The following is a 26,249-nucleotide window of genomic DNA, read 5'->3' as shown; positions in this document are numbered from 1 at the left end:
GGTCAAGCACACAGGTGAACTCACACACATACACACGTGTTTGAGTGTGCGGGCTGCTTCTGCAGGTAATTCTAGCATAGACTTAAAGGGGAATAGGAATCAGCAAGGGAAGGGGGGCTAGTGTGGGTGCTCTAGGCAGAGTCCTCAATGGCATCAACACAGAGACACACCTGTCTAGAGAACTCTTAGGCGTTTCCATTTTCCAGAAGAGGAAGTGAGCGAGAGAAGAGTTGAAGCAGGGCAGAATCACGGAGGACCTTCTAAGCTTTTCAAAGGAATTGGGGCTTAATGGTGAAGCTGAGGGGGAGCCACCAGGGAGGTGTAGAAGCTGGATGATGGTGGGGTTAGATCTGTATTTTAGAAAGACCAGCCTGTGAGAAAGAAGGATAGTAGTGGAGCAAGATGAGAGTTAAGGCTCTTTTGCAGTAATGTGAATAAGCCCCATGGAAGCCTGAACTAGCCAGGGGCAAGGGATGTCTAGAAATGGGTAGCTGTTTTTGCTTTTTTTTTTTTTTAAGATTTTTATTTATTTATTTATTCATTCGAGAGAGACAGACAGACAGAGAGAGAGAGAGAGACAGAGACAGGCAGAGGAAGAAGCTTCATGCAGGGAGCTTGATGTGAGACTCGATCTCAGATCCCGGGATCACATCCTGAGCTGAAGGCAGACGCTCAACTGCTGAGCCACCCAGGCATCTCTAGAAATGGGTAGTTTAGAGGATTTCCTGGCAGTAACATCTGTCTATAGGACTTGATGATTAGCTGGCTGCTCTCATTTGGCTCATAAAGAGATGACTTTAGGCTGCTTAAATTGTTTTCTCATGAGCTAGATCACTCCCTTCAAAGCAAGTACAATTGACTTTTGTTTTGTTTTGTTTTCAAGGATTGGGAAAAATTTTAAAGTATCATTGCATCTATTTATAATCACAAATGTATCATTTGCTCCTTGCAGAAATTCAAAAAATAGGGAAAGACTGAAAGAAGAAAATTAAAAATTATCCATAAGTCTGCAAGCCAGGGATAACTGCTATTAATATTTTGGTATTTTTCCTTCTAGTCTTTTTTTCCAGTATAGCTGGTTTATTTTAAACTTTTTACTATGCGAATTTTGAAATATACACAAAAGCTGAGAGAAGAGTTGAATCAACCCAAAAGACCCACTGCGGCTTCTGTAAGCAGTCTTCTGCTATTGCATAGTTGAATTGTAAACTTACATGCAGCTCTTTACATTTTCTTTTTTTTTTTTTTAAGATTTTATTTTTTCATGAGAGACACACACAGAGAGGCAGAGACATAGGCGGATGGAGAAGCAGGCTCCCTTACAAGGGGCTTGATGTGGGACTAGATCCCAGGACTCCAGGATCACACCCTGAGCCACCCAGGCAACCCTATAATTTTGTTTCTGCATCCTGGGTGTTTGGCGTGTGCTAGCCCTGCTGGCTCTTTGAGAATTTGCAGGTGTATGTCTTCACCCCAAACATTGAATAGGAGAGCAAAAATGCCTAAGTCGCATGGTATGTACTGGAGATCTGAAAAAACACCAGATTCCCCACCTTCTTGGGGAAACTCCATGCAGAGCGTACATATTTCTGGGAGAGAGATGTCCTCAGCAGGAAATAGCAGCCCATATTTTGATTCACTCACCATAGTTGTCTCAGCAATGGAACCAAAGCTGTTGATGAAAATGTTGCAGCTCACATTCACCGGGGGACCTGCCAATCAAGAGAGATTCCTGCTTAGCTCCATGGCCCAGAAGAAACCCACAGGATAGGACCCATTCCCAGAACAGTGACTTCAGGGATGGATTCCTCTTGGCAGAGGAGACCCTTGCTTGCCCTCCACACCAACCCTGAGCAGCAGGGACTCCCAGCCACATCACTATGCCAGATTCCCTGGTCCCCAAGTGAGCATCAGGTACAGAACACCAGAGGCTGAACTGAGATGTACTTTCATTAACACAGGATGATTCATCATCCTGCCATATGGTTGAAATCCCTTCTCCAAACCCCATCGGCTGCCTTCTAATTTGTGGCTGAAATGTATTTACGGCTCCAACATTTGGAGGCCATCTTGGGAATCGCAAGGAACAGCAAGTTCCTTGCCTTGAACTTATGAACCAAGAGATTGCCTGAAAGGGCGTTGATGGGAATTACCAGCTGAAGAATCCAGAGGGAACCTTGGGGGAAGTCCGTAAGTCTTTATTAAATACATTTCAGACAAACTTTTTAAATTCTACTGCAAAGGTTAGGAAAGAAATGAAGGAACATTTGTCTTTGGGATCCCATTGTTAGGGGGCCTCTGTCAATCTTTTCATTTTATACTGTGCTGTGCTAAGAGTGTTCTCGATACCATCTCTATATCCTCTCAACAACTCCAGAAGAGGACATGGTTATTACCTCCACTTTGCAGGTGAAGAAACAGGATCAGAGAAGCCACACAGCCAGCATATGGTTAAGCCAGAGTTTGAGTTCAGATTTCTCTAATTCCAAAGCTGGTTGTACTTGGAGGAAAGAGATTCAGAGAAATGAAGGGGCATGTTCAAGGTCACAGAGTGGCGGACTCCAGGATTTTAAGCACTGGGCTTCTACATGAACTGACAAGGGGGCTGAGATAAAATATCCACAGAGAAATGTGAGACCATGGGATAGATTGCTATAAGCAGGAGGAGTTTAGGTATAAGAGAGGTTCTGGGGAACAAGGCATTAGGAAAGACCTCATGAAGGTGATAAACCTTGAGCTGACCTTGAAGGCAGGTAAGACTTGGATAATAAATAGCTCATCATCCTTCACATGAAGATTGCAATGGGCAATCTGTGAATTTTTCAGGTCTGCTTTTTTGTTAATCCCCATGAGGTCCTGAGTGAGCCATGGCAAAATTACTGTCCCTGCTATGGAGCAGAGAGTTTTAATAACTTACTTGGGCTTATTTATCAAGCATGTGGTAGAGCCAGGACTCACACCCAAGTTTTCTGACAGTGGAAAGAAGGGAGCAGATGTCTTTGTGTCTTCTGTTACCTCTTTAAAAAAGTAGCCCAAACATTTTACCCAAACTCAGTCAGTTTCCTTCTTTTCAGAAATCTTGGTGTGGAGGAAGGGACTCAGTTTTAAGGTAGGATCCAAGTTTTCCCTCCAAGGTTGTGCCAGGCTCCCTGGGTTTTCAATACTCATTGGCTATTTTATTTAGGTGCGTCTTACTTCCTGTTTCTGGGTTACAATTTCCCCATAAGTCTGGGAGAGTAGTGCATGATCTTGGTAGACACTTTGAGCTCCTTTGGTTTGGAATTCCCGTATGGAAGTTATCCATGTGAATTACGTGGTTACAGTATTTCAGGGCTGGAAGGTTTCTTAAAGGTCACCTTATCAATTTCTTCCCAAAGTACTGTCTGTAGTAGAATAACCTGGGGCATAATTTAAACTGCAGATTCCTTGGCCCAACCCCAGACCCAGTGAACCCAGATCTCCGGAAATTAGCCCAGAATGTATTGTTTAATGAGCTACCCGGGTGATTCTCACACACAGCCAAGTTTAGGAACCACTGTTGTAGTGGCACCAGCTGCCCATTCAAGGCTGAACACCCCAGTGATGGGGAACTCATTTTGTCTTGAGTAGCTCTTTCCATAGTTGGATACTTCTGTCTGCTAAAACATTTCCCTTATGCTGAGTGAAAATCAGCCTCCTTGTCACTTCCACCTAAACAAAGACCCATTAAATTTTTCCCCTCATTTAGACTCAGACCCAGGCTTTTCTTTTCATTCAGTCTCATACCATTAAGATGCCCCAAAGAGTTACTGCCAGTGCCTTGAAATGACGCACTCAGAGTTCCCACCCAGGCCCTGCAAGCATCTGGTGCTGTGACTCCCATATAAATTAGATCCTGATTTATGTGTGTGAGAGGGCGCCAGCCAAAGGGACCCCATGGGGAGGTGCGGTTCATTGATATAAATCTGAAATTAAATTATCCTCGAGAAAATTACAATCCGGCCGCCTTTGGCAGCAGGATAATGTATATATTTCATTAAATATTAAAGTTTAATTTTGCTTTTGTGTATGTGTTTGTATTAGGCTGTGCCCCAATCCTGGGAGCCATTATCCTATACAAAGTCTTAAAGAAGATACAGACTATCAGAGCTAGAAGGTCTGAAGCCCTACTGGATCCTTCTGCAGATGCAGAAACAAAGGCCCAGATATGTCAAGTGATGTACTTCGGGTCACGCTATCAGGTCAGTGGTGGGAGGACTGGACTCCAGTGTTAGCATGCTTTACTTCCGTATTCTGATTTGCATTGCCACTGTGTTCTGCAGACTGAGCTTGCTGTTCCCTGCCATCCTGATCTTCAGGAGAGTCAAGAGCAGGCAAGATTTCTGGTGTTTGAAGGAAACTGCTGGGTGATTAATCACTCTGTGGAGTTTCCAAACAATGCAGACCTCTTCCTCTTGTGTTAGGGTTACAGAGGCCTTATGTGCATGGCCTTTTCAGGAACTCTGTGTTTGTAAGCTCTGTGGCTTTTGGAAGTCTTATTTGTGCCTTGAGTGGAAGTGTAAAAGGACCTTGGGACTCAGGGGCAGAAGAACCTTCATGCCAATGTTTCACCTCTTACCACAAGGCAGAGTGGTGAAACCTTGCTTCCCAGTTTTAGAGGGTAGGGTGGAGGGGGGGGGGGGTGTCCTAGAAGATTTACCTTGCTCAGGGCCTGACTTAGAGGAGACTGAAGGGAGTAGAGACACTGCAGGTTTGGGAAGTGACTAAGACATTATCTAGTGCTGTAGATTTGGGGACCAGATGTTCAAAGGAAGGCTCCCAGATGGGGATAGGGAGGAGAAGAGCCCTGATTCAATAATTTTATAGTCTGAGCAAAATTTTATTTCTTAAAACTGTCCATTGCTAAGCAAATTAACAAGTAAATAAATTAATGAATGAATAAACAAATCAACAAATCACTAGCATTATACCAAGAATTGAGTAAATGTAGCTGAGTGAAAATCCCTAATCTAGATGGCATCTCTTGGGAAAGTCACTTAACTGCCCTATGCCTTTGCATATATTTTGGTTCCTTCGTTCATTCATTTGTTTTTGAAAGGATTCCTGAGGGCCATCTATGTGCCAAGTACAGTGCTATGCACAAAGGATAACTAACTAATACATGAACGCTGTATGGTACACATGCAACGAACGGGATTCCTCTCTCAGGAGAGTTGGACACTCCGGATGGGGTTCCGAGAGAGCCCACCAGGGGGCGTGGTGAGCTGGAATTCGGGAAAACTGAAGGCAGCACTGGAGGCAACCTGGTTGGTCATTGTTCTTGACCATGTTTGGCCAATGGAGTTTCTAAAAGGTGTCATTTAGCTGCCAACTTGGAAGACTTCCTAGAAAACCCTCAAGTCTTATCTCGGAAGGTCTGCTGCCCAGGGCCTGTATTCCTACCTGGCAGCTACCTTAGCACCTGACAAGTGGCTGCCCTTAGATGAGCCTGTGCTTTCTGTTTTTTTCTTATCCCGGTCCCGCTTCACTCATGTGCCATACATGATCCCTCTGGGTGTTTGAGGTTGTGACCCTGGTGACAGGCATGGTCTCAGGCACTATGGCAGGAACACTGGTCATGATTTACCTGTTCTTGAGGGAACCATGGTCATGCTAAGGATGCTGGGAGATAGGGCCCAGGGAGAAGGGGTCAGAGGAGCCTAGAGGTAGAGAGCAGTGGGAGGTGGGCCCCAAAAAACCAACCCCTATGCATTTCACAGAGCACTTTCCATTTGCAGAGCACTCTGAGAAGGGTACTTGGAGAAGGGGGAGCCAGGTAAGCAAATATTAGGAAGCTGTCACTAGCTGTCACATCCCTTGTTTGGTCTTGGACTTGAGCCGAAAGGAACAGTGAGGAAGGGCATCTGGAATCAAGAATTGATTAGGAGGCTGGCAGTTGATCCTTGAAATAAGATTTTAAAGGGGTACTGGAAGGAAGGTCAGAGAGCTTGGGGTCCCAGGGAGCTCCTTACAATCGTACCTATAGAACTCTGCTTGGCAGTTTGGGATTGCTGCAACTTCTTTGGGTATCCACAGACATGACGAAGGGAACCTGTCTCCTCTGGTAGCAGACGTCAGGGTCTCGTAGAGCCCTTCAGAGCTGAAAGAAGCTTCTTAGAGCACGCTGGTGAGGATGTGTAAATTGGTCACCCACAGGGCATATCTGGCTCACAAACATGTTTTTTTTTGAATTCACATGTTTTAGGAATCAGGAAATTTTGCCTAAATCTTGATTTCTGGCTCTTCTTAGAGTACTGGATGATTAGGAAACATGAGGCCCTAATTCCTGTAGGGTAACTGTGGCCTGGGGCTAAGGAGAGGCTGTGCCCTTTCGAGGAGGAGACTGTACCTCTGTTTCTCCATAGTGGCTACAACTCCCTTTGGCCTCACTTTGGGCTCACCTTACTTGTTATCCCTGGAGCCATTTGAAATTGTGACTCTGATTTAGACCAGACCCCTCCCCCCCTTTTTTTTAAAGATCTTTACTTATTTATTTGACAGAAAGAGAGAGTGAGAGCATGAGTGCACATGTGCAAACAGCAGGAGCAGCAGAGGGAGAGGGAGACTTCCTGCTGAGTAGGGAACCCAAGGCAGGGCTGGATTCCAGGGTCCTGGGATCATGACCTGAGCCAAAGGCAGATGCTTAACCGACTGAGCCACCTAGGAGCCCCTAGACTGGACTATTTCAAAATTATATACTAATCCTTGGGAACTTTCAGCAGATGAATTTTAGTTGGAAGTTTCTTCTCTAAAACAAATAACAGTAAACTGCTTGGAGGAAAAGTGAGGGTGGGCTTGCTCATTATTCCCTGTGTCCCTTTTTTGGGCACATGGTGGAAACCTGAGAACTCCATGAAGCATAGTTTATTTATTTTTATTTATTTTTATTTTTTAAATTTTTATTTATTTATGATAGTCACAGAGAGAGAAAGAGAGAGGCAGAGACATAGGCAGAGGGAGAAGCAGGCTCCATGCACCGGAAGCCCGATGTGGGATTCGATCCCAGGTCTCCAGGATCGCGCCCTGGGCCAAAGGCAGGAGCCAAACCGCTGTGCCACCCAGGGATCCCTGAAGCATAGTTTATAACCCACAGATACATCCAACTCTATCACTGCAGAGATGAGGAACTGAGGCCCAGAGAAAGGAAGAGGCTTATCAAAGTTCAGAGTATACGTTTGCACCTGAAGCAAAACATGAACCCCTTTCTCCATATTCCATATTTGTCTGTCTATTACACCAGAGGGAGCAAATAGGTTTTCATTCACATACTAACTCCTGGCAGCCAGAGGTACTGTTGAGCTGGGTTCTCTGAAGCTTTGTTTGGGCTTGGTGGGGAGAAGACAGAACAATGTCTGCATCTGGGAAAGAGTCGGAGTCATACCATGTGTTTGCCATCTGCGTACAATACCATGCTGTTTGCTTCTGTAATTTAGGAAAGCAGATCCCTGAGAATCTGGAAGGAAAGTTTTCTCTACCTTTGAAGTTAGGCCTGATCCTGGCATCATATCCAGAGGTTCTCCCCATTAGCTTATCCAGGAAATCCGAGGGTGACATGGGCTTGGGTGCAGAGCGGGCAGCTTCAGCCTCCTTGGAAGCAGCAAGGCTAAGAAAAGAGAGGAAAGCAGAGGGTTAATGATGGCCTTGTGATCATATCCCAGCCTTGCCCAGATCCAAGAACCACCAGAGTGTTCTCAGCCTAGGAAATGTGGGTCCTTAATGAGGAAAGGCCAGGTTAAATTATTTGGCCAGACATCAGCCAACATGGAATCCTGTCAGGCAGCTGCCTGTCTCATGCTGTGGAGAAGCTGCTGCCTCTTTAGGTTGCATCTCTGGGGTTTTGTGCAATCATACTCGGCTGCTGGGCCTACCTGGGAGGAGATTGAAGGGTCAACTTCCCCCGAGGCCTAGCCCCGTGTTTTGAGTGACTGCACTGTCATGGGTCTGGGGAATAGCACATCTAGAGAGAATCTTAGAGATCTAATAGTTCAGCCTTTCCCCAAAGTTTCTCTTCAGAATCAGTCACTAATTAAAAAAAAATGTTGCCCAAGTCAAATGCATTGGGGAACAGAAATTTAATCAGGCATCTTTACCTCGAGTCTTCTCAGAAGCTTTAACAAGCTTAGAGGCCTATACTTATGGGACTACCATCTCATGAAACATATACTTTAGAAAATGCTCAGTTGGGAAAATTGAGGTATAGTTAGTGGAAGAGAACAATGTAGGTCCCAGAGTAAATCAGTCTGCCTCAGTGTATCAGGATTGGGGGATTCAAGGCTGCTGGAGTGCTTCACACTGTTTCTGTCACCAACCCCCATCCCCCACTCCCACGTGACACTGTGGTTTCGGGTCCTCATTCATGCCATAGCATGAATTACTGAGTCTAAGGACAGTGGCTGTCCCCCTGCCACAATCTCAAAGGTGGATAGATTTCTAAAGTAGTCAAGATTGAAAGCTGAAGGGTGAAAGAACAATCATTCAGGTTCTTTGGGCAACTGAGCTTTCCCAGTCCTGAAATTGTACCAGGAGATAGCTGGATCAAGTGCAACCCTGGGGTGTGGTGCTGTCAGCAGCTGGTAAGTTGAAGGATGTGCATGCATAGAGGGATGAGTGTGTGCGCATACACACACACACGTGTGTGTGTGTGTGTTGCATAAGATGGGAACTTCTGTCACCTAGCCAAGTAGGACATTGTGTTCCCCAAGGATATGCACTCAACCTCTCTTGTTCTTCACCTTGGTTTGTTTCTGATCTCACAGCTGTAATGGTTTAAGTGATCACCTTTAATGGATGACTTTCAAATCTGTATCTCTGCCTGGCTGCTCAGGAAGCCCCCTTTCCTCCTGTGCAAACACCTGCAGGGCATGTCTATCTAGACGTCCTGTGCCTCAAATTCATCTCCCAAACTGAATGCCATAGCTTCCTCTCTGAACCAGCTCCTCCAGAGCACACTTCCCCAGACAGCACCAGCGTCTGTCCACTGGCTAGGTCTACAAGCTCCAGAGCCATCTTGTCTCCTTGTCGCCTTTTCCTCTCATCCCCTCATTCACCAGGTCCTGGACTGTGCTACCTTGTAATATAGTTACTTGTGTTTGCATTTGAAGACCAGGAATCATGGTGGTTTTTTTTTTTTAAGATTTTAAAAATCTATTTATTCATTCATGAGAGAGAGAGAGAGAGAGGCAGAGACACAGACAGAGGGAGAAACAGGCTCCATGCAGGGAGCCCAATGTGGGACTCCATCCTGGGTCTCCAGGATCAGGCCCTGGGCCAAAGGCAGACGCTCAACCACCGAGCCACCCGGGCTGCCCAATCATGGTGTTTTCATTTATTGTTTATTTGTTCTTTTAATCTCCTGCTATATCTATCACGTATCTCAAACATAATTGGTGCTCAGTGATTGCACAGTGAATGAATGAATGAATACTATGCTACTTTAATTAAACAAATATTCTGGTTAGGAGGGTATTCATAAATATTCATGTATGGACTAACAATTTTAAAGTAATTATGCTATTATTTCCAGTAATGAAGAATACTGAAAGCAATCTGGTATTCCTGTGCAGGTTCAGAAGGCATTTCAGGATTATTCAGACACTCATGTTATGTCACCTGAAGATCCCTTACCCATATACTAAAGAGCTCGTTTTGACTGACAGGATGAAGGACAAATGCATTTTCCTGTTTTTTTTTTTTTTTCTTTTGTGTGTGACTCTGGATGTTTGTGAGTTGGTGTCATGTGTACAAGTGGGTAGACATGTATGGATGTGTGTGGGGATTGGGATGTGAGGTGTTTGTGGATGTACAGTGGATTGTGTTACATAGATACACGTGTGCAAACGTGAATACCTATGTTCATGTGAAAGTGCGTTGTTAAGTGTGGCATTTGTGTGTGTATATGTGGGGTGGATATATATATGAGCTATAAGGTATGAATATATGGAACGCTTGTGTGGATGTATATATGTGGTATGTGTAGTGCATATATGTGTTTCCAAAATGAACTGTGAGAGGTAATATAAGAAAGCACAAAAAGAGTGGAAAGAACAGATGATTGGAATTTATCTTGTCTCACTTATTTATAAGCTGTGTGACCTTGGGGAAGTTACACAACCTCTCTGAACTTGAGTTGCCTCCTAGGTCAAATTAGTTTTACGCAAGCAGTAATTGATGTAACCGAGGACGGTTCTTGGAACATAGTGGGCATGTAATACATTGTCTTGCTCTTGCCTTGCTGTGTGTGTGTGTGTGTGTGTGTGTGTGTGTGTGTGTGTGTGAAGCAGTTCAGAGCCAGTCTGGGGTCTTCTTTCTGGTCTCACTGCTGCTGTCAGTGGCACCATAGACTCCACATGGCTGGGAAGTCTTGCCAGATACCTTCCATGGCTCACAGTCCCAGCCTTTTCCCCATTCAGCACCAGACTCATGGCTGCTCTGTGGCTCTGGTGTGAAAAAAAGTGACCACAGGCATGCAACTGGTGATTTATGACTTTTCTGCTGCTATAATTCACTTCTAGAACCTTTCTAGGAGTGGGGTTATGAAGCTTTCATAAGTTCCTGTTCTCTCTGCAGCCGCTTCTCTCAGATAATAAGATTTGGGAACATAGTACTCCCTCCCAGCAGCTACTGGAGCACCAGCCATCTCTTAGCCCTTAGGCCTCTTTCATAAGCCTGAATCCTATTATGCTGTACAGTGAGAGAATGAATTTGCCCCAAATTATCCCCTACCACTTGCTATTAGCAAAATGTGCCGTTTAATACCTGAATCCTCCCCCAAGCTGAGGAGTCCTCTGGTCACCCTAGCGCTCCTGTATGCAGCACCTGGCCACTGACTCACTGCAAGCCCTGGCAGGGGGAGCTGAACTTGAGGGCATGGAGACTCTGAGAGGTTAAGTAACTGGCCTCAAGTCACAGGGCACTTTAAGGACAGAAGGTTTTAATTTTTTTTTTAAATTTATTTATGATAGTCATATAGAGGGAGAGAGAGAGGCAGAGACATAGGGAGAAGCAGGCTCCATGCACCTGGAGCCTGATGTGGGATTTGATCCCAGGTCTCCAGGATCACACCCTGGGCCAAAGGCAGGCACCAAACCACTACACCACCCAGGGATCCCGACAGAAGGGTTTAGAAATCAAACTGTTAAGGGTTGCTTCATCCAAAAGCTACAATGTATGGGAAAGCCTTGTAAATTGCCAAGAGTATCAATAACATAGCTGCTCTTGCTACTATCTGTTACATTCAGGAACATCAGAACATGAGTCTGACTTCCACCAATTCTGGAACAACTGCACTCACCACACTGTAAGGTGGAGAAGAAAGAGTTGTGGGTCACCACATGATCTGTTTCGTCAAGTGATTCACAGCAGAATTCTTTGAAATTCTGAGATTTGCTAGTCCCAACTTCCCCACATATCACATACCAGTGGGTTTTTGGATATCCCTTTCACATTTTTGGCCTTGTTTCTGCACCACCTCTCCTAGTCAGTTACAATGTTTCCTTAAATTGCCTCACTTCTTTCAAACTTACTCTTTTTATTTTTAAAAGATTTTATTTATGTATTGTACAGAGAGAGAGAGATTGATTGAGCACAAGCAGGGGGAGTAGGAGAGGGGAGAAGCAGGCTCCCCGCTGAGCAGGGAGCCTGACACTGGGCTCGATCCCAGGACCCTGGGATCACAACCTGAGCCAAAGGTAGATGCATCACCCCTTGAGACACCCAGGTACCCCCAAACTATTTTTAAACACTGAACTTGGTATTTCACTACTTAAAAATGAAAAAGCACTATTATTTGCCATAATAGACGTAACCCCAATAATGAAAGTAGTGAAAACAAAACAAAAAGAGAAGTCTAAAATTCTACTAAAGAAGTCTAAAAATCAACACGTGGTTGATCACCAACATTCAGAACGCAAAGCCTGCCGGGAATACCAGGGGAAGACCAGGAGGTATCACAAAAGTTTGGAGACATATTAACACGTGACTGAGACTCTTCTTGAGATAACGAGAAGAACCAAAAGACAAATATACAATAGTAATTCACTGATACTGTGGGTGAACCACCCCCAGCCATCCCCCATCTCTTTTTGCCCTACACCAAAATTTCTCTAATTCTTTTTCAAATACAAAGGCTCCATTTGAATGTCAAAGTAGCCATGCCCCTCCACTGGATAATCATTGTACATTTCTGTCTATATTTAGAAAGTACATTTTGCACAGAATTAGTTCAAGGGCCCCCTATAGTCAGCCTGTGCTCTGTGCTTGTGTGCAAAGTAAATACACATCAGGAACCCTTGGTGTACTTTTAGAACCACTACCTATTTTATTTTATTTTATTTTATTTTATTTATTTAAATAATAAATTTATTTTTTATTGGTGTTCAATTTGCCAACATACAGAATAACACCCAGTGCTCATCCCGTCAAGTGCCCCCCTCAGTGCCCGTCACCCATTCACCCCCACCCCCCGCCCTCCTCCCCTTCCACCACCCCTAGTTCGTTTCCCAGAGTTAGGAGTCTTCATGTTCTGTCTCCCTTTCTGATATTTCCTACCCATTTCGTCTCCCTTCCCCTCTACTCCCTTTCACTATTATTTATATTCCCCAAATGAATGAGACCATATAATGTTTGTCCTTCTCCGATTGACTTATTTCACTCAGCATAATACCCTCCAGTTCCATCCACGTCGAAGCAAATGGTGGGTATTTGTCGTTTCTAATGGCTGAGTCATATTCCATTGTATACATAGACCACATCTTTATCCATTCATCTTTCGTTGGACACCGAGGCTCCTTCCACAGTTTGGCTATTGTGGACATTGCTGCTAGAAACATCAGGGTGCAGGTGTCCCGGCGTTAGAACCACTACCTCTGGTGAACTTGAACGTTGGCCTTAGACTGTGAGCTACACTGAACAGAGAAGCTGGGGATGAATCTGAGAAGGGAAACATTTGATTGTTCGGATTTGCTGACCCTATGAAAGTATTTGGAAATGATGCAAATTGTTTCAGGGATTACTGCACTGTAATGCAGTGAATCAGACTCGATTGAAACAAATTGATTCATAGTAATTTCAGAAAGACCGTGAGAGCTTCAGGGACCAAGTGTTCTGTGCCTCGCCGAGAAGGCTTTGTGGCAAAAGCCGCACAGACTGGACAGAGTGCTAAACTCTCTGTCACCTTTTAGTTAGGAGATTTGTCATGCTGGGAGACTTTGGTACTAAAGCCCCTCAGTTTTGACTCCTAATGTAAGAGACCATGGAAAAATCCAGGAGTGGGTTTCCCAGCCAAGGGTGAGGGGATGGAGGCAGGGTGACATAGTGAAGTGAGAGCTGTGTGACTTTCCCTTTATGGCTTTCAGTTTCCCAAGCTATAAAATAAGGGGGTTAGAATAATCTCAAGGAGTCCTTCTGGCCCTAGACTGTCATTTTATTAGTCTGTAATATTCCTTTATTATTTTTTTTCTTTTTCACACATCTCATCTGGACATCTAAATTTGTCTGGACTCTTTTGGGGGAATGTGAGCATGTTTGTGACTTGGTTTTTCCCAACCCAGTCTCGAGATTTCTCTCCAATGGAACAACTCATTTTCCAGGGATTTGTTGCAAGAAAGGCCAGATCAATGCTCAGCTTCTCATTCTCCTGTTGCAACATCAATTGGAAATAGGGAATCAATATGGAGCTGTCCATCCGAATTTCAGATGAACTGGGCTTGGCAACAATACTGGGGAGAAACAGTTTTCAATTATACCCTGCATGACACCGCACCACCAAGAACCATTCTGGGTTGGCAGAGGGCATCCTCCCGACATATTGCATCTCCTTGGTTCAACACCAGTAGAGAAGTCAGGAGGTCAAGGATGGGAAAGGGGAAGGAAGGATAAAGTGAGGTTCAGAGGAGAGACTAAGGGGCAGAGGGTAGCCAAAGGAGAGGCAGGCACACTGCAGGAGAAGCTGCAGGTGCAGGCTGAGAAGGGAGGGGAGGTGGAGTGGGGAGCAGAGTGTGCAGATGTGAAGGTGCCTGAGCTGTGGCCAGTGCTATACTCAAGGGGCTCAGTGAGGACAGGGGACGAGCACTTGACTGCACATAGTGGGAGGGTGGGGGCTTCCCAGGGGACTTTGAGGAAAAAGCCAATTTTACAGTAGAGCTTGCAGGTTGGGTGTGGAGTTGGCCTGGAAGAAAGAGGGGAGGAGGAGTGTTTTCAGTAGAAGGAACAGCATGTGTACAGTCTAGAAGTGAAAGAAATTTAGTGTGTATGAGGGAGAGAAGAAAGGGGTGGAAGTGAGAGAGACAGAGAGAGAGAGAGGGAGAGAGAGAGAGAGAGAAGACAATGATAAGAGGTAAGGATGAAACACATTGAGTCTCTGTGGTTGGGAGTAGTAGAGATTGGCCCCCCACTGGTCTGTGTCCTTATGGTGGATCTAACAGTTAAGGGAAGATTGCCTGTCCCCTAATCCCTTTACATTAAAAATAAGCCATCCTGGTTTCTCTGCTCTTCCTGGTTGTACTGAACTATGTGGTTTGGCCAAGCTTGAGAAATGGGCCCTTCAAAAACAACTGCAAATGAGGGGTGTCCAATTTGGCTTCTAGGCAACTTATCCTCTGAAGTGGGCTGGAATATCTAGCCATGCTTTGCCTTGGAAGGGACATTATCCAATGAGCCAGTATTTATTCTGTGCAGAAAGTACCTGGAAATCTAGTCAAATGTTGTTTGAAAGTGTGCTCTGTGCTTCCACGGGCGTTTACTCACAACACAGTTTTGAACGTCACTGTGGGTATAGCCATCGATCTATCTCTAACTTTCTTTCTTTCTTTCTTTTTTTTAAAAGTATTTTATTTATTTATTCAGAGAGAGAGAGAGAGAGAGAGAAAGAGAGAGAGAGAGAGAGAGGCAGAGACACAGGCAGAGGGAGAAGCAGGCTCCATGCAGGGAGCTCGATGTGGGACTCATCCAGGGTCTCCAGGATCACGCCCTGGGCTGCAGGCAGTGCTAAACCGCTGTGCCACTGGAGCTGCCCTATCTCTAACTTTCTGTGTGGTCTCGGGCTAAATCTTTCTCATAGGTGGCCCACAGCCTCGTCGTCTGTGAGTGGCAGATTGGCATTAGATTGGGTACGATGAATGTTTTGTGTCGAGTGTCCACTCCATTCAAGGTGGTGGCTGCTTGGAGAGCAGCTCTGGGGCTTGACCCAGCAGGGAAGGTAGCTGGATCATCAGTCTGTCAAGGGACTAGATTGTGGAGTGCTAGGTCGTCTCAGTTTTGCAGGCCCTCTTGCTGTGAAATCCTGTGATCCTTCTGATGGATGAAGCACCCCCTATATGTATAAAGCGTGATGGGGGAGATGCAGATGAACATGTCACTGCCTTATAGAAAAAGCCCCTCAGGTGGGCAGAGTTTGTGTCTGTCTCATTCAGTGCTTGGCATGTGGTGGCAATCAATAATCATTTGTTGATGAATGGCCTTTGCCCCCTTGTTGCCCTCTGTTGCAGGTAGAACAGATTAGGTACATTAACAAATATCAGAGGCTGCCACCCAGCTTAGGTGACATAATTGGACTGCTATGGTGGTTCAGAGAAGACAGGCGGTGTTTAGGGGGTGGTGGGGACATGAATCAGAGAATTTTCCTGAGTTTTATTAATTTTAGCCTCTGCACTTTCAGAGAGAACCAATGTTTGCCATTGTCCACGTTGTGCATTTGGGGGAGAAAGCTTTCTTCTGCCTGCAGGCTGTCCTGGGGAAAGGAATGGGAAGAGGTACTGGGGAGCGCTCCATATCCTAGACTCCTGGGAAGAGGGGTGGCTGGCACTCTCTGGCCTTATGGACTGGACCAGTTTCCCGTCCCTGGCTCTGACTGCCAGGAACCTGGGGGTTGTTGTGCAGGGTGGCCCCTGCTGGTCTCCCTCAGCTTGGCCTGGGTTGCATCCTTAGGTCAACATCTGGCTTTTCATGGCCAGCTGTGCAATTCCAATTTTATTTGATTGCAGTGAGGGGCTTAGGCTGGCCAGGGAGTGCCTGACATCTTATTACTCTCGCTTCATGATCTGCTAAGCATCCCTGGGAGCAGAATGTCACAGTTGGCTTGCTCAGAGTCCAGTTCCCTCCAGGGACTTATGGAAAAACACTTCTTTCCCCCATCCTACCCCACCTCCCCCAGCTATATCTGCTTCCTATAAGAAAACCTTATCTGTATCAGAAAGCACAAGTATTTGAATACAATTCTGTTGTGAAGAAAGATCAAATCTTGGATCCTTGAGCTGGAAGGAACCTTGAGACTACATCTGGTTTTCCCTCTGCCCCTAGGGAAGTAGGAATCTCTAGGGATCTTTCATTTACCTTATCATTGTTTCTGGTCTGTTGCTCTGGATAACCTTCTATCTACAAACTCTTCTGCTTTATTTCATGTATCTCCACGAAACAGGCCAGCAGTAGGGCAAGGGGAGGAGGCTTCTTGGGAAATTGAAGGAGATACTCGCTCTCAGGGTTTTGGACATGCCAACCATGGGGCCCAAGAGTGAGCCCCTCTTTAAATTTGGTATCCTGGGTGCCTTGCTTGCCTCACCCTAGTCCTAGCCCAGCTATGGCATCACAGAGCCTCAAACCCAGTCCATCTAGGGTAGAATTTCCTGTAGGTAATCAAATCCCGCAGGAGAGGGAGTCTGTACTTCCCACAGCCTCTCATTTTATTTCCCAAAAGCTGTGTTTTTATTTTTCTTGTTTGGTGGCAACAAATGGCATGATATCTTTTATCTCATTTTATCCTGCCAATAGCCCAAGTGGTAAGATGTCTATCCTATTTTACAAGTAAGTCAATGAAGGCTTAAGATGTGCCCGGTGATCTAGCTGTGGACACCACATTTGCTTAAATGACATCTAAATTTTCCCTCCTCTAGCCCCTCTTCTTGTCCTCCACATGTTGGTCTCCAGGCTGGAATGACAGCAGCCCTTTGTGTTTTCTGGTTCAAGATCAACCTTCCACTCTATAGCCTTCCTTTTCTTCAGGATTGGGGGCAATCGAGGGGCCCTATAGGCAAGACCCTGAAAGAATGGTGTTTGCAAGTTTCTTTCCAGGCTCTTAATAAGTATGGTTTCCATGAAGCACAGAGCCTGGCATATGGTCAGGGCTCAATAGATGTTTGTTAAATGGGTAAGAAGCACCTGGTATCCCAGGGGAAGCAGAATTTAGCTGTGCAGATAACTGGGCCTCAGTGATGTGATTTGACTAGAGTAAAAATGACCCAAATTCTGGCTCTGATACCTTTAGTCAATCTCTGAGGAAAATGCTTGATGTCCTCTGGGAAAATCCAAGGCAGGAAAATAGGAGAAGCCATCCTTTTCTTTTGAGAGCATCCACAACCCTCCCATGGGTTGACTCAGGCCAGTGGCCTAGGTCAAACCCAGGTCTGTGCATAAACCTCACATTTCTCCCCACATACAATTTTTTTGGTTTTAATTTATTTATTTTTTATTTTTTAATAGGTATATAATTTTTTTACATATTTTTAAATTGAAGTTCAATTTGCCAACATATAGCATAACACCCAGTGCTCATCCCATCAAGTGAAGCCCTCAGTGCCCATCACCCAGTCACCCCCACCCCCCACCCACCTCCCTTACAACAACCATCTCACATTGTCAGTTCTACAACAACCATCTCACTGACTGTCCCTATATGTCTCACTTGGGTCAATTTTCCCATGCCTCTGACCATCTGTGTCATTCTGCAATCTGGTTCCATGGCAAAAGAACACTTGGCTTAAGCCTGTGGGTATCAAATAGCCCCCCACCCCAACTCTCCCATGAATTATAGTATGAAGAATCCAGGGGGATCCTTCAGAGACCTGAGTGCTAAAGAACAGGCCAATGGGGTTTGCTGTGCCAGAGTCAAAGCTCTTAGCAGGCCCTGCATAATCAGCATGCATCCCACGAGCTGGACAGGAGAGCAAATGGCTCTCATTACCTTTGATGCAGCTTTCTTTTTAATCAGATAAATCTCACTGGAAAAATATGTCTTTGCAGAGAATGGAGCTCAGGGCTTCTGGACAAAAAGTTTTGGGAGGAAAAATTGCACCAAGCAGGGTTTGGTCATTTGAGGTTGCTAAGACCTGGGAGTGTAAATATTGAGAAGAAATAATAAAAGGATAAAAACAGATAAATTCATGATATTAGCTCATGGTAGTGATAGCTCCCATTCACTTAGCACTTATTATGTGCTGGGTACTTTACATGTGTCACTGTATTTATTTATTTTTAAATTTTTATTTTTTATTTATTTATGATAGTCACAGAGAGAGAGAGAGAGAGAGAGAGAGAGGCAGAGACATAGGCAGAGGGAGAAGCAGGCTCCATGCACCGGGAGCCCGATGTGGGATTCGATCCTGGGTCTCCAGGATCGCGCCCTGGGCCAAAGGCAGGCGCCAAACCGCTGCACCACCTAGGGATCCCTGTGTCACTATATTTAATCTTCTCAACAATCCTATGAAGAAGACATCATTACTTAATTTTACAGATGAGGAAGCTGATGCTTGCATTTTCAAAAATGTGGCCAAGGTTGTATAGCTTATAAGGGACCTAGCCTCTAAAGCCCACACTATTAACTATTACACTCTGCTGACTCTTCCAAGTGGTAGTGATTGCAAAATCCCTCTGAAGAGCCACTGTGGTTCATGATAAAATGTTTGCATGACTCTCAGAATGACCGATGGGAATTCCTAGAATTCTGGGAATCAGGAAGTATGGGTTGAGAACAATATGATGGATCACTCTCATACAAATAATGCTTTCCATGTATATGGCACTTCCATATATGTCACTGCATGCCCGTGACAGCATCTCCGTATACTGGTGATGACATTGAGCCTCCACTGGAAGGTTGAGAGATCTGCTCAGGATCTTGGGTAGCAGAGCCATAATGTGACTAGGATCTCCAGATGTGGTCTGGGCATCCTGACTATTTGCCATTCCCAAAAGACTGGAAGGGGATGGGTGAAACCTTCTTGGCTATTCATTAAATTGTTTCTCAGAATATCTCTGTCATTAACTTGACTTTCATTTAATTTTTTTCCATCTCAGTTCACTCATCTTTAAATACAACCTGCCTTTACCACTACAGGTGTTGTTTGAATGGCCAAACGTCCCGTGCTTTTACAGATACAGTGGGAACAAGCTCTTCCTTTCAGAGGGCAGTCAGCCTTTTTCATTCACTAGGCACTTGAAGGTAATCATCCTCTCATTTGAGATAGCATTAATTTATTACTTCATCTGTTTACTTATTTATCTCAAGCTATTTATGCAGTGCCTACCGTAAGTCAGGCATTTTACTAGGTTATTAAACAAAATATGAATAACGTAATAATAACAGCTGGCCCATGTTGAGTAGTTATAAAGTACCAGGGATTACACTAAGAGCTTTATTTTCAATATTTAGTCCCTAATATAATCCTATGGGTTGGGGTTCATTACTCCCATTTTACTGATGAGGAAACTGAGGTTCAAAAAGGTTAAATAACTTTTCCAGGTACACCAGACCTGACAAACTTTTCTCTTAACTTTATCAGTAGTAAATATGCCCCAGCCCTGAGTTTGCACGAACTCCCAAACTGAAAGAGGAAGTCCTTCATGAAGACACGTAAGTGCTCGAATATCTGGGCCTATTAGAAAAAAACATCACTGTTTCCTTCAAAGTCTATACTAGTTCAGGCCTGTAGTGGAAAATAAGCCATGCTGCAATGAAGCCATAGGAAATGCTTCAACAAAAAAGGGGCTATTTATCCCAGAGAAAATAGAGGTTTTCATGAGTGGAGCTTGGATGTGTGTGGCCCTCAAGCATCCAGGAGACTGATTTCAAAGGATGATGTTGAGAAAATAAACAATCTTCGCTGGGCTCTGAGGAAGAATGACTTTAAATTGTAGAAAGAGCAAGTTGGATTCAAGTCTGAAGCTGCCTTTAATCAACTGAGTGACTGGTCTTCAGAAAGAGAACACTTCACTGTGAGTGGAGAGGGTTTAGTTGAAGTGGGGATTTGTATGTAAATACGGAGTTTTCCAGAAGCTCCAGGGCTCTAATACTTCTCTAAAGAGCCCTTGTTCATTCCCCTGAATCCTCTAAGACAGGGAGCTGCAGCTCTGCTCAGTGGGGTGGAACTTCTTTGTCTCACTCAGCAGGTTCCAAAGTCTTGGGGAAGACAGAGGAAGAGGAGTCATAGAATTATAGGACTTGGTCATCTTGTACATTAAAAAAAAAAAAAAAAGACAGTTATCGAGCACCTGCTGTAAGTTAATGACCGTATGTTACAGTTTTACAAAATCAGTAGGGATGATCATCTCTATCTCATAGAGAAGGAAACTGACTCAGAGGTTAGCTAGCAATAAATAGCAGATGCCATCAATGCTTGAACAGTTTCTGGGTGTCACGTACAGAGCCAAGAACTTTTCCATACAGGTTTTCTAATCTATCCAGCAACTCTAATGAAGTAGGTACCAGTTTCTCCTTCATTTTTCAGACGAGGAAACGAGGGTGTGGAGAGCTTAAATGACCTAATAACCAAGGTGCTCTGATGGTAGAATTGATACATGACTAACTGAGGTAGGATTTTGGCCTAAGTTTTGCAGCAGCTGTTCACATGTGCTAAAACAGCTCGCTCAACTGGAATATGCTTTGTGTTGAGTTTCCACTCCTCTATGGTTCAGTATAAGCTTCTGTAAGAAACATTGACTGAGGAGAATTCAGGAGAAGACATGTCCATGAAACCCGTGGGACCCAGTGAGGGGAAAAGAAGATAGATGGATGATGAAGGAAAGACCAGGTGCCCCTTCCTGGACTGAGGATGAAGGAGGCTAATGGCTGCAGGAACGCAAGGGTCTCTGCTGAATTTGTCTTTTCCTTTTGGAGTTTCTTTCCTTTCTACCCTGCAGGATCCTCCAGCAAGGTCACCTCTTTGTAAATCGTGGGGGGACCTTGCAGGGGGGTAGATTCCATTGCCTCCTGCTTTTTTTTTATTATTAAGATTTTATCTATTTATTCATGAGAGACACACAGAGAAGCAGAGATAAAAGCAGAGGGAGAAGCAGGCTCCCTTTGGTGAACCTGATATGGGACTTCAGGACCCCGGGATCACCATCTGAGCCAAAGGCAAATGCTCAACCACTGAGCCACCCAGGCGTCCCTGCCTCCTGCTTCTTGCTGTAGGTCTCAGAGACTGTGAGGAGAAGTAGCCCAGGGGATGGGACAAGCAGTGGATGTAGAGTCAGAAATCCTGGCTTTGACCCCTCCCCCCTTCCTTTCTTGTGTGATGTCGAGCCAGCCCTTCATCATCTTTAAGCATCAGTTTCCTCATCCATCGAGTATAGATACCTTCTGTCCTAACTTCTAAATTACTATTTGAAAACATGTTGAAAACATAAGGTGCTACCCAAGTAAGAACTCCCTTCTGAACTGAAACGGGAATGTTCCATGGACTCTGCCATCATGCTCACGCTCTGCTGTCTACTAGCTGTGTGGCCTTGGGACAAGTGACCCATCCTGTCTTTGTTTCTGCATGTGTAAAATAGGGGTAATGGTAGTTGTTGCTCCTAGGATTATTGTAAAGAATAAGTAATTCTTTCATAGTGCTTATTTTGGTACTTGGCACATTGTGAATGTCCAATACAATTTTTATTGATTCAGAGAAAGTCGGTTGATCTAGGCTCTATGATGAGGGATAAATAGATGAATTTCTAGAGGCTTCCTGTGCTTTGTGCTTGAATGTTCAAGGACCACCCACTGTCACACCTAAAGGAGCACTCTCTGGGGATCCTTCTCCCATGCTCTTAGTAATTTATCTGTTAAGTAGTAAATTAATAGTATTACTTTGGCATTTCAATCAATAGGATTAAGATGATCTGATGGTAACAGAGTAGTAATTGCTGCTGCACAGATGGAAACTGTCCAGTGGCAAAAACCGTTTTTCACAAGCTGGCTGGCTGCCCTCAGACCAGATTCTTTCAACCCTTTAAAAAATAACATTTTCCTCTGATGATTAAAACAATAAATGTACATTGGAAAAACACAAATTGCAAAAACAAAAACAAAAACAAAAAACAAAAAAAACAAACCACCTGGAAATCTCATTATCTAGATATCTACTGTTACCATATTAGTAAATTTCTTCTGGGTTTTCTTTTTTCCTCTACAGATTCTAATCGGTTTTGTTTCCTGCTTTTTTTTTTTTTAACTGAAGATTCTAAATAAGCATTTTTCTCTTGTTATTAAACCTTTAGAAACACGATTATAAATGACAGCCTATGCCAGTGTGTGGCGTTATTAGCATTCACTTAGCTATCCCTCTACTGATGGGCATTTGTATTATTTTCAATTTTTAGCTATTGTAAATGTTGCTATGAAAACTCCCCTTGGTCACAAACCTGTGTTCATGTCCTAGAAGCAAAATAACTTCCCTTGGTCACAAACCTCTGTTTGTGTCCTAGAAGCAAAATTGCTGAGTCAAGGAGTATGACTATTTCTAAGGCAAAAAAATGACACCAGTGTAAAGGAGTTTCCATCTCCCCCAACCCCACAACCAGCAGGCTCCTCATTGAAAATGAGACTCTTTATAAGGTAGAGTCTGCTAGGGGCAAGGGTTGAAGGAAATGGTGAGGCACTGAAAGTTAAAAGAAGAGAGATGACCACTTCTATCTTTTTCCTTTTTCTTCATTAACTCATATTACCAAGAAGCCCTAGGCATTGGAGTGTACTAGAAGGGAGAAGGAGAGACCTTTGTGACAGCATAGTTCAGAAGTTCAATGTTGTAGGTGCAATGCGTTTCTTTTTTTTTTTTTTTAAGATTTCATTTATTTATTCATGAGAGACACAGAGAGAGGCAGAGACACAGGCAGAGGGAGAAGCAGGCTCCCTGTGGGGAGCCCGATGTGGGACTCGATCCCTGAACCGGGATCACGCCCTGAGCTGAAGGCAGACACTCAACTGCTCAGCCACCCAGGAGTCCCCATTTCTTTTTTTTAAATATTAAATTGCCCCTGCCTATGTCTTCTGCCTGTATCATACCCAATTTTTTCTTTTATCCCTGAAAGTACTTAGATACGATAAGCAGTCCATAAATGCTTGATATGAGAGATAGGATGGCATGGTGGACTCAAATCTGCCACATAGTTATGTGATCTTGGGCAAGTCATCTAACCTCTTTAAATCTATTTCTTTATCAGAAAAAGGAGAGTAATAGTGTATTCCTAGGACTGTTGGGGTGAAGGAGAAAATGTGTGTCAGATGCAGATGTGGTGCTAGACACATAGCACACCACTTGGTGTGTTAGCCATTATTACAAATAAAACTTAAATTTTCTTGAAGATTCAAACATTCTTTGCTAAAATTTTATGCCCAGTCTAGGTTACACCTGATAATCCTGAAGAACTTCAAAAAAATATAAAGACTAAAAGAGGCAGGTATGGCAGGAAATAAGGGATGTGGGCTGCGCTTCCAATCTTGGCTAATTTATTATATTCCATTGTAGGCCTTGCATTTTAAGAAGGGCATTAGCAGGTTGGAACAGGCCCAAAAAGGAACAACTGGGCTGGTAAACAAACTTGAAATTGACCTGTAAGGAATAATTAAAGACTCTGTGGGTGTTAGGCTCAGAGAAGATTTAGGCAGAGAGATCTTTTTTTTATAAATCTCTGTTGGGTTGTCATGGGGAAGAGGGACTCAATAAAATAATGTTCTTGAATATTTACTGTTTGCCAGGCACTGAGTTAAGCCCTTTGCAAGCATTATGTCTTTTTTCTTCTCCCAAACACTAGACGTCATGCATATTTGTGTTCCTGTTGCACGGATGAAGAGACCGAGGCACAGATGGCGGAAGTGACTTGGTTGAGAGTGACATGACTGGGAGGTGGTAGGTAGGAATAGAACCAGATTTTTCTGAGTCCGTAGCCCAGATACCTTTTACAGCCCCCTGTCCTGTTTCAGGCGGCCAGGGAAGGCAGGTGGGACTTTCAGAGATGGAGGCAGGTGGCTGCCTGATACATGTGAGGGAAGACTGTATTGACCATTAGGGCCACCCAGTAATGGAAGAGGCAGCAGCATCAGGAGGTGGCATGTTTCTTGTCACCATAAGTATTCACGGATAGGCTGAACTGAGCAATGGGCTGTAAGGATGAACCGGTTAAAAAGTGGACTAGATGGGGCACGTGGGTGGCTCATACAGCCTTTGGCCCAGGGCGTGATCCTGGAGTCCCTGAATTGAGTCTGGTGTTGGGCTCCCTGCATGGAGCCTGTTTTTCCCTCTGCCTATGTCTCTGCCTCTCTCTGTGTCTCTCATGAGTAAATGAATAAAATCTTAAAACAAAAAAAGAGTGGACTAAAATTGTGACTTTACTACTTACTTTATGACCTTGAAAGTTGCTTAACATTTCTGAGCCTCAGTTTCTTCTTCTGTAAGCTAGGAATACTTAATTCTAACTGTAGGATTGTTAGGAAGAGTAAAAAATTCAGATAAATTGCTTAGACAAGAACCTGGTATACAGAAGTTGCTCATTGTTATGTTAAGTGAACAGTTATCCAAGATCTTTTTCTTTGCACCTGCGTTTATGTAGTGACGCTGTCTACTCACTTCTTCCCTTGGGTCAATTCCAGATTTGGCCCGTCACCTGCAGAGTCCGTACTCTACCTCACTTCTATAGAGGCTGGGCTCTGCCAGGTTCTGCCCTCTTAGGCAAATGACAGGTTGGACTTTGAAACAGGGGCAGTGGAATAAACAAAAGGAAGAATGTTTAGACTGAAATGTTGAGCAACAGAATAGATATTATTGGGAGAGAGAATAGAACCTATCACCTACTGATCAATTATTGGCGAGCCCACTGTGTGCCCAGCACCCTGCCCTGTGCATTAAGGGTGTATTCAATCAATCGGAGGTGCTCACGTCTTTGTCCTCAAGGGCCTCAAGGCCTGGGGTGGCTCAGACAGCTCTGCAAACTGGAGAATAGGACTGAGTGTCCCTCTGTGCTAACTCCTTTGGCACAGGGCTCTTAGGGAAGGGATGCTTAGAGGCAGGAGGTTGGAGAAGATGACCTTGAAAGATCTCTTGGTAGCCTGGGATTTTCTCTGTTTGGTGGTTCCCAGGATTGCATCCTTGCAGGCACGATGTGATAATGTTGCAGCTCTAGCTCCTTTGGGCACACTCTCTAGTTGCTTCCCGGGGACATCCCTCAGAACCTGGGAATATGCTAATCATTGTTGTCCATTGTCAGGCCCAGAGGAGGAGGGGCTGCCCTCCTTCCTAGACCCAAGAACCAGGCACCCCCCCTCCCATTTGCCTCCCTGGGCTGCTTCAGGGTCCTGTTCTTCAGACATCTGCCCTGGCCCTCCCCTGCCCAGCCATGACTCCCACGGCGGGGGAGGGGGGCGAGGCATTGGAGCTGACTGCCTGAGGATAAAGCTTTTATTGCTATAATTCTTGATACGAGAGTCCTTTCTTCTCTTTCAACAAGAAGGCAGACTCCAACTAATTTAGGAAATGCCTGTTGTTTTTCTTCCCTTGTTTCCTCCCCCTTTCATCATTCCTCCTTAGCATTTGCCTCTTTCCTTCCCTTCTTCCCCTCTAGTTTTCTACCTTCCTCCTTTTCCTTCATTTGTTTCTGAATCCTAGAATGAGGGAGCTGAGAGAGATCTTTAAAGTCAGCTAGTCCAGTCCACTCATCCACTTACAGAGGAGAATACTGGGGTCCAGAGGCGGGCGAGACTCACCCAGGATGGTCTTGGTTGAACCCGGGCGAGATTCTTCCCTCTTGATTACTCTGCTTGTCTCCCTTTTTCCCCCCACCCCTACACCTTGCCCCCTCTTTTATGTCTTGCCCCATATTATTTCTTATTCTCTTTTGTCTCTTCATGAATCCATGGTGACAGATGGAAAGGAAATTAGGACTTTGGGTGGCAGAACTGAGGGAACTGTTTCATCAAGTTCTCCCCACCTCCTTTCCTAACTGGGAAGGGCTATGAATGGGGGTGAGTCTCTCAGTTTTCTTCTTCAGAGACTCCCTTCCCTCCACTCTGCCCCAACACACCTCTGGAGAGGTTTGTCCAATGTCTTTCTGCATATGAAGACTTTGGACTGGATTGGCCTCAAGGTGTCCCAGATTGATAGAATCACTGCTTTGGCGTACTCATGCACAAAATAGGGGTGGTAATGATACCTACTTCATAGAGTTGCTTTACAGATTAAAAAGTTAATGCATATGGAGCTTTCAGAAAA

The 26,249-nt window shown here is 44.6% G+C and overlaps 1 protein-coding gene and 1 long non-coding RNA gene across 2 annotated transcripts in view; one reads left to right on the top strand and one right to left on the bottom strand.

Annotated features, from left to right (window-relative positions):
- The window catches only part of GLRA1 (glycine receptor alpha 1), an 85,574-nt gene that overhangs the window by 42,630 nt on the left and 16,695 nt on the right, over positions 1-26,249 (bottom strand). The window contains exons 2-3 of the mRNA XM_025435078.3: positions 7,494-7,621; positions 1,645-1,712 (exon numbers count right to left, since the gene is read on the bottom strand). Coding sequence (XP_025290863.1) covers positions 1,645-1,712; positions 7,494-7,621 — 196 coding nt within the window. The remainder of the gene's footprint in view (positions 1-1,644; positions 1,713-7,493; positions 7,622-26,249) is intronic.
- Positions 698-24,294, top strand: LOC112651772 (uncharacterized). Its single transcript, XR_003131028.3, has 5 exons — positions 698-2,190; positions 4,063-4,220; positions 19,121-19,225; positions 19,566-19,636; positions 23,800-24,294. It is a non-coding gene; the product is annotated as an uncharacterized LOC112651772 (long non-coding RNA).

The sequence above is a fragment of the Canis lupus genome, chromosome 4 (genome assembly GCF_003254725.2).
Source record: "Canis lupus dingo isolate Sandy chromosome 4, ASM325472v2, whole genome shotgun sequence".
NCBI lineage: Eukaryota > Metazoa > Chordata > Mammalia > Carnivora > Canidae > Canis > Canis lupus.
Note: the sequence above shows the minus strand (reverse complement) of the source record. Positions and strands in the feature narration are given on the sequence as shown.